Source organism: Triplophysa rosa, linkage group LG2 (assembly GCF_024868665.1).
Source record: "Triplophysa rosa linkage group LG2, Trosa_1v2, whole genome shotgun sequence".
Taxonomy (NCBI): Eukaryota; Metazoa; Chordata; class Actinopteri; order Cypriniformes; family Nemacheilidae; genus Triplophysa; species Triplophysa rosa.
The window spans coordinates 13,216,071-13,228,804 of NC_079891.1; the positions used below are offsets into that span (position 1 = coordinate 13,216,071).

At 39.3% G+C, this 12,734-nt stretch overlaps 1 protein-coding gene across 1 annotated transcript in view; it reads right to left on the reverse strand.

Moving 5' to 3' along the window:
• Positions 1-12,734, reverse strand: part of edil3a (EGF-like repeats and discoidin I-like domains 3a) — a 117,921-nt gene that overhangs the window by 66,654 nt on the left and 38,533 nt on the right. Inside the window, exons 3-4 of the mRNA XM_057328961.1 lie at positions 1,466-1,621; positions 303-447 (exon numbers count right to left, since the gene is read on the reverse strand). Of these exons, the coding sequence (XP_057184944.1) occupies positions 303-447; positions 1,466-1,621 (301 nt within the window). The remainder of the gene's footprint in view (positions 1-302; positions 448-1,465; positions 1,622-12,734) is intronic.

The following is a 12,734-nucleotide window of genomic DNA, read 5'->3' on the forward strand; positions in this document are numbered from 1 at the left end:
CATATACATTTTATTGTGAATTTCTTTATATTCATAGTTCCAAATTACAAATATGTATAACAACCACAACATAAATCATAAGAATTTATGCTAATAACCTTTGCTTCAAGGTATTATAAACTTGACTGCTTTTGTATTCAGAACAACCTAGAGGCAAATTACAGCAAATCCTCTGAACTGACAGAGATGATACAGAAATGATTTGGTATGTGTGTTATATTGACAATCACAGTAATATATGTCTTGTTTGGAAGATGTCTCATGTTTTAAAATGATGTATATTATGTGTTCAGCTGTCTCACCTGTCAGCTCACAACCCAGGAGCTCCATTCGAAGAGTGCAGTGTCTCCTGCACACCTGTGGGTAGATCCTCACATACTGAGCTTCGATTGGAGGGGTAAAGGAGTTGGCAAATGGAGTGTTGTTATCAATATTCCCACGGAAGATCTGGATGGAGAAATGGAAGAGAACCAGCTTTAAGTCTTTTATCAAATGGGTGTATAAGATCAAATCCGATCTGAAATCATGAATTTAATGTAATTTCTAAAAAAAAAAAAAAAGGTTTGTATGTTTAGGTTGTAGGCTTTGGTTGTGCATAAATTGCATACTACATCACAGTTCATTTTTGTTGACATGTATTTTGGTATGCATGCATTTAACAGACAACTGTATCCAAAGCATTTTAATGCACATTGAAGCTATACATTTTATGATTATGTGCATTCCCTGGTAACTGAACCTATGACCTTGGCTGCAGTTGAGCTTCATGAAAGCTGTTGTCATGACACTCTGGATCTTTTGTTTAAGAGAGTCAACACACCGTGACATGTACTTGCAGTGAAATGATTGTTCCTGGACCTAGAACAACATTCCTGTCAACAAAGTAAAATATAGTCCTAATCTTAACCTGAATCCTAAACCTCTAAAATCAGAGAGAAATAAGTTGATAAAAATAGCATACAAGCCCCCCCAAAACCCTCCAAAGACTATCCTACCATTGACACCTTATTCTACAACCTGATTGGTTGGTAAACATGTTGTATCAGGTTCAACAATGATGATAATCCAGAAACATGTCCTACTTTATATAATCATGTTCACCTATCCGCACAGAAGACATATCTCAATTATGACACCATCACTGTCATTTAGGAGAAAATAGCAACATAAAGCTGACTTTAAATAGCACTGCAATTAAATGATTAAAACCACTTTTAAAAGAACAGGGTCTGGAATTAGTAAAAAATGAAACTCCTACCCAAAGTCATTACAAAGGATAACCGGACACTCTGTTCTAATAAAAAGATGGCATCAGAGATGATGGACACAATGTGTCCTCTGAGGCTCAGACAGCTCTCATTTATCTAAAAATCCAGTTTGAAGAGGCATACGGTGGAAAGGGAAGTGCCAGCACATGCTGTGTGAGTGATTTGGCTCTTTTACGCTAATAAAAAAAGAATCTCACTATATCTTCGTCCGTGCCCTTGACTTTATACGTCCTCCACGCCTTTCCGTCATTGCTGTAGGCCACTTTGTATGACTTAACATATTCAGGGCTCCCGATGCGCTTGGCTCCCTGGGTTATCACTCCTGTGACCCGCATCCTTCTCTGGAGGTTAATCTGAGAGGGGAAACATGGAAAAGACAAGAGATAGATGAACATGTGCAGACTGAAAGTGAAAGATAGAACGAAGGACAAAAAAGCCAATGAGACCACATTTTGTACATTTGTAGTTATCATCCTCAGACTCTATACTCATCAAGTCGACATCCTTTAAGAGTCTCATACTTTAACTTATATCATTACTTAAAGATGGGGTAACATGCTATTTCATGCATTCTGATTTCTTTACACTGTTAAACGTGCTGGCTTAACATGGTCAACTTGTTATAAAACGAGTTAGACATATGACGTCGTATTTCTGTGCTTGATACACTCCCCCAGCACTCAAACTTGTTTTGGAACGTTTTTTATAAGTCTATTTCTTTTATTGGGCAATTCTCCCAGAAAAGCACATCCACGGCAAGTGAAAGAAATAGCCCGCCCACATGCCAACCGACGAGCGATAGGTATACCCGCTTATCAAGATTGGCTGCGCTGCGTCAAGATTGGCTGTGGGCCTGCAGCTGCAGCTCGTTACTCTTGCAATAGTGAGAGAAGTTGAGGTTTGTTTGTTTGTTCACGGCATTTCAGTGATGGATGTTATATAAACGCTGGATTTAGCGCTGGATTTAGAGATCGTTTGAAACTGATTGATGGCGCGGTCCCAGTGCAAAACACACCGGCGATGAACTGCACACGGTAAGTCAAACTAATGGCGCATTTGACCGAAATTACCTGGTACAATTTGTCCCAGGAACTTTTTTCTCCCCAGACCTGTTGCTGTCTGCATTTCCATAGCGGTCTAAAGTACCGTGAAGATTAGGCAAATCAGTCCCGTGATGTAGGACTTGTCAGGGACGTTGAGTGCAAGGACAGAGGACCCAAGTGCAGACAGCGGATAAGGGGTTAACAAAAGGCTTTAATAAAAATACAAAACATGAAACAAAAACCCACAAGGGGGTAAAACAACAAAACAGCAAGGGTAGGAACCGGAAGGGAACACAGACTAACTACACTAAACTAGACTAAATACAACACTAGACATAAACTACAACTAACTAAACTAGATAACACAGCAATACAAACCGGGAGGGTGACAAGGGACAACCAATGCAAAATGATCCGGCACAAGACAGAAGATACAGGGGCATTAAGTAAGGGATAAAATCAAGAGGGGTAACAGGTGAAGTGCATGAAACAGAGGGTGTATGGAAGACCATAAGGGCCAAAATTACCCCTCACCACATGAAACATGGGGTTCTGTCATGATCCTGCCACTAGACCGCGAGAAACATGACAGGACTGCATGTGACAACTCCTCCCAGTCCAGGAGGGAGCGGTAATGTCAAACAACGATGACGTCACATAAAGCGACGGAATTTTGTTTTGATCCCGGTTCCTGCGGTGGAAACACACCGAGTCTAGCCCCAAAGTCCCGAGTTCTGGGGGAACGTTCCCGCAGTGGAAATGCACCATAAGTCATTTGTCTGTGTTTTGTTGGCAATCAGTACGTGCATTATGTAAACAACACGAAGGGATAATGCGATGATGTATTGTGTGCTCTTGCTGTAGTTCCCTCCCCCCTGCCTGCCTCCAGCAGCTCGTCTTTTTCCGGAAATAATTGTACAGCTGTATCTCTCTTTTATAAATTTGATCAAACTAAATACTCTTTGAGGATACAACGTATGCTATACTACTGTATAGGTACTCAAGATTAATATGAGATTGGCAGAAACTGTGTGTGTTACCCCATGTTTAAGTACATTTACAGTACGAATTAAAAGGGTTATTTTCCAAAGAACCATTAAAGAACCTTTTTCTTATAGTCAAAATATATCTTTGACAATCCCACAACTATCAAGCCAGGTGAAAGGATATGACGGTACATTAAAAGTATATAACAAAAGAAAGGAGGCGTTAACCATTAAAGGCTTTTCAAATAGCCCCTCACCAGGTTTTACTTTTCTTTCACTAGTAAAGAAGAGTCTGCCTTATGTCCAGAGCAGTTAAATAATACAATGCTAGCCTGTCCAATGCTTTTCCTTTTACACTGCGTTCCAAATTATTATGCAAATGATATCTTTCTCTGGTTTTCCTAATTTGTCGATGCAAATGACAGTCAGTATAATTTTCAAGTAATCAACAGTTAGGGTACATTTGGAATTTTATTGAACAAACCTCCCACTGACAACAGTATTTATTTAAAAAATGAAAAACTCAAAATGCACTGTTCCAAATTATTATGCACAACAGAGTTTGAAAACATTTCATAGGTTGTAAAAAACTGAAAATGGTCATTTGTTGAATTTGCAGCATTAGGAGGTCATATTTACTGAAATCAAAAGCTATTTCAATCAAAAACATCCTAACAGGGCAAGTTACATGTTAACATAGGACCCCTTCTTTGATATCACCTTCACAATTCTTGCATCCACTGAACTTGTGAGTTTTTGGATAGTTTCTGATTGAATTTCTTTGCAGGATGTCAGAATAGCCTCCCAGAGCTGCTGTTTTGATGCTAACTGCCTCCCACCATCATAGATCTTTCGCTTGAGGATGCTCCAAAGGTTCTCAATAGGGTTGAGGTCAGGGGACGATGGTGGCCACACCATGAGTTTCTCTCCTTTTATGCCCATAGCAGCCAATGACACAGAGGTATTCTTTGCAGCATGAGATGGTGCATTGTCATGCATGAAGATGATTTTGCTACGGAAGGCATGGTTCTTCTTTTTGTACCATGGAAGAAAGTGCTCAGTCAGAAACTCTACATACCTTGCAGAGTTCATTTTCACACCTTCAGGGACCCTAAAGGGGCCCACCAGCTGTCTCCCCATGATTCCAGCCCAAAACATGACTCCGCCACCTCCTTGCTGACGTCGCAGCCTTGTTGGGACATGGTGGCCATCCACCAACCATCCACTACTCCATCCATCTGGACCATCCAGGGTTGCACGGCACTCATCAGTAAACAAGACTGTTTGAAAATTAGTCTTCATGTATGTGTGGGCCCACTGCAACCGTTTCTGCTTGTGAGCATTGGTTAGGGGTGGCCGAATAGTAGGTTTATGCACAACTGCAAGCATCTGGAGGATCCTACACCTTGAGGTTTTCGGGACTCCCGAGGCACCAGCAGCTTCAAATACCTGTTTGCTGCTTTGCAATGGCATTTTTGCAGCTGCTCTCTTAATCCGATGAATTTGTCTGGAAGAAACCTTCCTCATTCTGCCTTTATCTGCACGAACCCTTCTGTGCTCTGAATCAGCCACAAATCTCTTCACAGTACGATGATCTCGCTTAAGTTTTCGTGAAATATCTAATGTTTTCATACCTTGTCCAAGACATTGCACTATTTGACGCTTTTCGGCAGCAGACAGATCCTTTTTCTTTCCCATATTGCTTGAAACCTGTGGCCTGCTTAATAATGTGGAACGTCCTTCTTAAGTAGTTTTCCTTTAATTGGGCTCACCTGGCAAACTACTTATCACAGGTGTCTGAGATTGATTTCAGTGATCCAAAGAGCACTGAGACACAATACCATCCATAAGTTTAATTGAACAATATAAAATTAAATGTTTACGACACTTAAATCCAATTTGCATAATAATTTGGAACGCAGTGTAGTGACATTCGAAACAAATGTCTGCCTAGGTCGATATGACCAGTCTCATGAAAAAAGACCTCATCTGTGCACAGATGGTGCCACTGGTGTAAACGTATAAATGTCCATAGACCTGTTTAAGAAGGTAGAAAACAGTTGCTGTGAACCATGTTATTCCGCTTAAATAAATGTACAAGAATTTGTTGTGAACTTGCATAAAAGTGGAGTGAATCAAATCGTTAAGAATTAGGAATTTCCAGCTAGAATGGAGATTCACCAAAAAGTCAATTTGTTCTGCCACTAGTCGGGCTGCACATTTAATCCAAATATTAAGTAAGGAATAATGTACATCCAGCTGGTTGACAAAATAATTAAAAAAAAGTAAGGAATAATTGACGACGGGCCGTTCAATTATGCGAAAGTTAATGCGCACCCCAAGGTGGTAATGCGGCCACGACGCGAAGCGGATGCTTGGGTGTGCATTAACTTTCGAATAATTGAAAGGACCAGAGTCAATTATTCCGCTTATACCACACCACAGGACATTGTTCAAATGTTTAATTTCAACGTTTGTCTTGTTATCGTCTATAAAATGCTGTTGATGGTAGGACTACTTTCTTGCGCATCTCATTTCAAGCGTTCGTTAAAGCGAACGGACTCGGAGCTTGAGCCACTGCGACTATACGTGGTGAGTGAGTGAGTGAGTGAGTGAGTGAGTGAGTGAGTGAGTGAGTGAGTGAGTGAGTGAGTGAGTGAGTGAGTGAGTGAGTGAGTGAGAGACCGCACCCACACCTGCGTGTTTGCATCAATGTGACAGAAAAGCCAGTGATGATAATATTATTTATTCCTCGTATTGTTTTTGTCACAGCAGTAAAAAAATCACGCAAACTTTTGAAAGAGTAGGTCTATCAAAATATATTTGTTATCAGTTATAAGCAGCATGAAGAGGAAAACGAACCAGTAGGCAATCAGTGTTTATTAATTAATTTTGTTTTTCCTATTTAGTTATTGTATTTATTCAATTTCAGTATACAGTATGTATTTGTATATTGTTTTTGAAATGCTTTGTTTATTGTTTAAACAAAACTGTGCACGTGTTTCCATTAACAGTAATGTTTGACATTATAAACGTCAGATCAAGAGCAGGGTGCTGTGTGCAGGGTTTGGCCTTTAGGCTACACTATAACCTTTCTGTTATTTAAATTTGGCGAAGTGATATGGAACTGTAATGCGGTCGGCAGACCTGGAACACCTTCATAGGTGTGCATTTAACAAAAGTTAATTCATACCCAAAGAACGTTTGTCAACCAATCAGACTGAAGCCTTCAACAGCCCCGTGGTATAATACAAAATAAACCCTGGCAGGGTGATCAGGGTCTAGTATCATCCTGAAGGGGTTTATTTTGCAGTAACAACCAGCTGGATGTACATTATCCCGCTCATTACACTACTTTCCACAAGTAAATAATTAGACACAAAACATTGATTTATTTTCTTTCAGCTCATTTGTAACAAATTCCAACCTGGTATAAGAAGAGACCACAGAGTGAGTATAAGTAGAGCGCTTTATTCTGTGGCTGGTAATATGGAAATTGGGGAAACTGGGGACAGTTGTGTAGGATGGTTGACGGGTGCAGGTGATGGGCAGTGGAGGATTCTTGGAAATTAAGTCCTTTGGTAAAAAAGATGAACAGATTGAGGAACATAACAGGGAACAATGACAATCCTATTCTACTGGCATACTACAAATCTGAAAAAAATGATTATAATAATGTTATTGTGCACATTCAGCTTTAACCACGTAAATAATCCATTTATTAGGTTTGTGTGTGAGGTGTTTTTTCTGCCCTCAGAAAGGATTCATATGTATATTATAAATTTACCTTCAGAAATGTAGGCCTACCTAAAGAAATACTGCCATTCAACCCAGTCTCAGGTCAGTTTGTGGCATAGATACAAAATTTGGAATCTATTAATTCGTGTTCATGGACACGAATATCCCCATTTTTTCCTGTCAGTGAGCACGACCTTATTTAATGTCACTCAGCATGACTTTCTTTTCGTGTCACTCAGCATGACTTTCAATACACAGACTGCGTGTGTATTTACATTATAACCTGATATCAAAAGAAGTTGTAAATATTTTAGGATGTGGCTAACCAGCACCTTACTTCACCCCAAACCCTAAAACCACAGCCTCAAAGGCTAATTTCGCTATTCAACCTCATTCAATGAAGTGATAAATGGCTACTCTAACCTAACGTCACAGGGGAAAGTCAAATTTTCAAAAAGTCAAAAAAATATTTATACATTCGATTGAAAGTCGTGCTGGGTGTCAGTAAACAAGAATTAATAGATTACAGTTCGTGACAATGTCACAAATTCCCATGAGACTGTGTTGCAACCATTACCAATTTTCTCTTCCACAGCGCGTGCAAATCTTTAGTGTTAATCTTAATCTCAAGCACACAACAGGACCTGCTGTAGAGATAGAGAGACTGCTGCCTGCAGGCCTAAGTGCTGTGTAGGTCAGAGATTCAAAGCTTGATACTTTCCCAGACATTATTACTGAAATGTAAATGTAATTCTAGGATGTTATGAAAAAAAACATAAATGCAGCTAAATAAAAAAAGATTACATATCAAATAAAGAAATGTCAAATAACCACCCACCTATAAACTCACTCCCACCATACACTACAGTGAAAGAAAAACACTGAGATCAGAAGGATTAGTTAACCCAAAGATTAAAATACTGCTATATACATCATGTACTCTCATGTCAGTTTGCTCTTCCAAAGAGCACAAAATGTCAAAGAGGACCAGGGATGTCAAGCTACAAAATGAACATGCAGCATATACGTGTGTTACTTTGTCATTGTTATATACAGTATATATACATATATATATATATATATTTTTTTTTTTGCATTGTATGGCTTCAGATGACTTGTAATATGATGTATGCACCACTTTAATTGTATTTTTTGTAATTGTGTTTCTTCAGCCTTATTCAACTTCATTGAATGGAAAGTAGCGGGCAGCATATTCTCTTAAAAAATACTGTAATTATTTTAAAAGAAGAAAGACATACATGTTTGAAGCAACATGAGGAAAAGTAAATTACAAAGTTGTAATTTCTGTCTGTCCATTTTCGTCCTTGTTCATGTTTACCAAGGCGTATCTGTTCATGTATCCACATTGATGCTCATCCCACTGACTGCATCGCTCCTGTCTGAATGTATACATATGTATTAATGCATACCTCCCCATCCATCTCACTGCATATATGCACATATACACTATCACCCATGGGAAAATGGTGATCTGTAAGTAATGAGCCTTCCATAACAACTCCCTCACTATTACTCAGCATAACTTCTCTGTCTTATTAATTAAGAAATGCTCAGAGACCCTAGAAGTTATGGCATTTAGTCTGTTTTCAAACAGAGAGTGAGAGCAGTCATTCAAGGCTTTTTTGTTCCACGGAGGTATAACGCTGTCTGATGAGGCCCCTGAGGAATGGGGTGTGGAGTAAAGCTGAGTGCTCAGTGAGGGAAGGGGACAAGAACAGCTCAAGCTTTTAGACAGACAACCATGAAATGAGGAAAAGTAATAGTCATAATACTGGGTTTAAAATGATTTGTTATCTCTGAATGGTGTGTATGCTTCACAGTCAGCTACACATGACAGTTAATTCACAGTGTGTGAGCAATGGGCTGGGATTTTGAGAGGCCTCACAAATCTCTGGCAGAATTTGTTCTCCCACCCTTTAAGTCTCTCTGAAGATGCATCAAAAACTCACTAAACCATTGACAAAGGCGGCTGCATATCGAAGTAAAGAACATGTCAATATTTTTCAAAGGATATTTCCAAAACGCTGTTAGGAAACCATGAAACTTTAGATTCATGTTGTTGCCTTGTACTTCAAATAGTAATAAGTGTAACAATAATTAGAAAGTTACTCATGTTGACTTACATTATCAATCACATCTTTATCTTTGAATTAGGGACAGGAAGGTACAAAATGGTCCACATGTCAACTTTAGTGTTTAGTTTATCTGGATTCTCTTCCATGACCTTGCATGTCATCTATTGTAGCCCAATGCCAGAACCTGTAAACGGCCACTAAAAATGCATCATATCTGAGTCACATGACCCTGAAACCAATCTAATTAGAGTCATTTTAAATCCAGTCATTCAGCCCCATCAAATCACTTTTGTACATTTGTAGTTTTGCACATCCCCATTTTGAATCTACAAAGTATCTTGTTCACAAGTAGCGTGAAATAATTTTTCCTAAGTGTCAATTATGCACCAATTTATTTCAATCTCTTCTTTCACAGACTCACAAAAGACCAAAACAGGGTGACCAATTAAAGCCGTGTGACTAAAAGGCCATGACTGGGTGATACTTCATGCACATAATGACCACAGATGCTGGAGTCACTTCATCTAATGCTGATGCATCCTGACACACAGATGCCATGTGTGGAGGGGGCAACGGAAACATCTGGCCCTGCAATATTTGTCAGTTTTGCGGAAATTGATTCAGTTGCGGACTCCATGCATAAACGGCTGTAATCCCCAAAGGCCGTATATCAGCCTGACACCCAATCACACAAGAGTCATTTAACAATCATGATCTCAATTCTCCAGCCACTGACAGGAGTTTAAATTGTTGTGTGCCCAGTAAGAGAACGAGAAGCACAGAAAAACAAAACCAAGCACACATACATACAAACACCACTGCAAAGATAAATATTTCTGTATGTTAAAACAAACTTATGCTGGCTTCCCAGGTGGTGGTTCACTGGTTTTGGGACCAACGTGCGAAACTGACTGAACACAAGCTTACATACTGGGAGACCATTAAGAGCAGCTTGATCTTACAAAACAAATGTTATTCTACAGTTGATATTGGGTGTAATTTTCGAGAATATGTTATTTACTTGTGATATTAGCCAGTGATAAGAGATACCTGTCTTTCTCCCCCAAGTAGACAGGACCTTAGTCTAGTGTGACTGAAATAGAAACATTGCTGCTGAGTGCACCGATCTGCAAAAGGGACTTTGGAAATATTATGGACTCCAGTACATCCAAACAGTTTTACTAAGCTGTCTTACTAATTGTATTGGCTAAAAAACAATGACTCATCTCACGCTATAACATACTTGCAGTTAACTTCACCACTTAAAATCTGAAGTGGTTAACCACCCTGCTACTGTAAACCCATAATATGATGCCATCTGCTGAGTCACACAGTCATAATTATCCCACCTCAGACACGCATGCTTTCTGCTGTGGAGAGGGCACGTAGTGATCATCTTTTTATGAATAATATCTTCCTTCGGGAGTCTGTATAAATGTTTAGTCACTGATGTCTGTAGGGATAACCTCAATTAAATGCACACATTAATGAATAAAATAATCTATTCAAAATTTTTTCTGTCTTTGATTATATGACAATATAGTACAACAATGTATGTGTCATATGCAAAGCATCTGCTACATTTACTGCAGTGTTTGTAAATCTGTTCCATAAATGGCTTAAAATTAGCTTTAAAAGCAGATTTACTAGTTACAGTATATGTTGCCTTTAAATGGATGGTTCATCTGCAAATGAAAATTTCTCTCATCATTTACTCTCCCTCATGTCATGAGTTTCTTTCTTGTACAGAACTCAAAAGAAGATATTGTAAGCAATTCTGGCCCTCATTGTCTTCCCTTGTATGTACACAAAACTTAGTGTGCTTAGTGATTAGATCACAAAAAAAACGAATTTACTCCGGGGCTAAGATATGTAAAATACATACCGCTGAGATGGAATAAAACGCCAACAACTGATTTTTCTATTCTGTTCCATGCATACCACTATGCAAATAAGTGGGCATGACTAACTGATGTGAAGCACTCTAAAGAACCACGGACACAGCACACAGATCAACAGGAACAACAAACCAAACCAAAGCAGAAGCATGTGCATATTACTAAAAGCAGTACTCATGGTTCATACTGTGAAACAGATTGGTTTGGTCATATCATCCACCCCCAATTAGTGCTATCTATTTGTGATGATCCAATGTCCTTCAAGAGGACAAAGTCTGAGAATTATAACCTTGGTTAATTGGCTGAAATGCTCTGAATTGCTAGAAGTTACAGCCAAAATTTCTACCCTAAAATACTTGACTCGTTTATGTAGCTGCAAGATTTGAAAAGATAAACTGGGGATACATTATAAATCGACTCTGACAGGTTACACTAAAACATGACTGGCAAGGATAAGTGCTGGTATCTTCTAATGAAATGCAAACCCCGGGACGATACAGTAGAGAACTCAAAATGAAGAAATTAAATAAATATATGAATAAAGCATGCTGAGTATTCCACTTCTTTCACGTGCAGAAGTGTACGGTGGACCACTAGTGCACATGACAACGAAATTTAAAAAGCAAATATAAGTTCACAACACAACGCAATCAAGCCACAACACAACGGAATCGAGTCGCAACACAACGGAATCGAGTCGCAACACAACGGAATCGAGTCTCAACACAACGGAATAGAGCCACAACACAACGGAATAGAGCCACAACACAACGGAATAGAGCCACAACACAACGGAACCGAGTCACAACACAACGGAAATGCTCCCGACCACTAGGGGGCACTTTCGGCATGATAAATTAGGTCATGCCGGGTAGGAGGTGCGCGTTTTGCTGGGGGTTGTTTTAGTGGTTTTGGTAGCCTGTTTTGCTTGTGTAAAGCATTTAAAAGGAAAGTGTGCTCTACTGTGGAAAAACTGAATGTCAATGGCAAACAATCTCATATGAACAAATTTGCACAGCGCTTTTGAATGCTTGATTTTGGCTAGTCATGACATTCTAATGTATGTTATGGCCCTTTCACCAGACTTGGCAGTTGGACAGAGTTGCTGCGTTGCTGCTGTCTCTCATAGTGAAAATGTCTCTGGGCGGACGTTCAAGGTCACTAACCAGCCTGAAGTTGATGTATATTAATTTTTGCGGTAATGACTAATACTAATGACGCTCATTTTAGGCACAGTTTACTATGACATTTTGCGCGTATAGTGTATTTTAACTTGCAAATCAACCCACTCTGTATTCTTTATTTAAATCTCTGTATTTGTCTTCTTTTTGTTAGGTCATATAACTTTGGGAATTCCATTATTAAAACTATGTTCTCCGTGTTTTGAGCTCACTAAAATGTTGATAGGTTAAACCCCGCGTGGATGCCGTTCACAAAAAGAGTGCTTGCGAAGAGTCGTGCCAGTGGAAGGATTTTGGGCACCGCTTGCGCACCACCTCCGTGCCGCCAACGAAACCCTCGCGTTTTGCAGTTTACCGCATGTCTCCTACTGGAAATGAGCTAGACATTCACGACTGCCACTCAAAACTAATAACAGAGGATAATCCCGGTGCTAACCTTTACACAAACATCATATATACTGTAAATACACCATAAGATTATATTTGCATTGCGTTGTCGCCTATTTGCATTGACATTCTGCCTT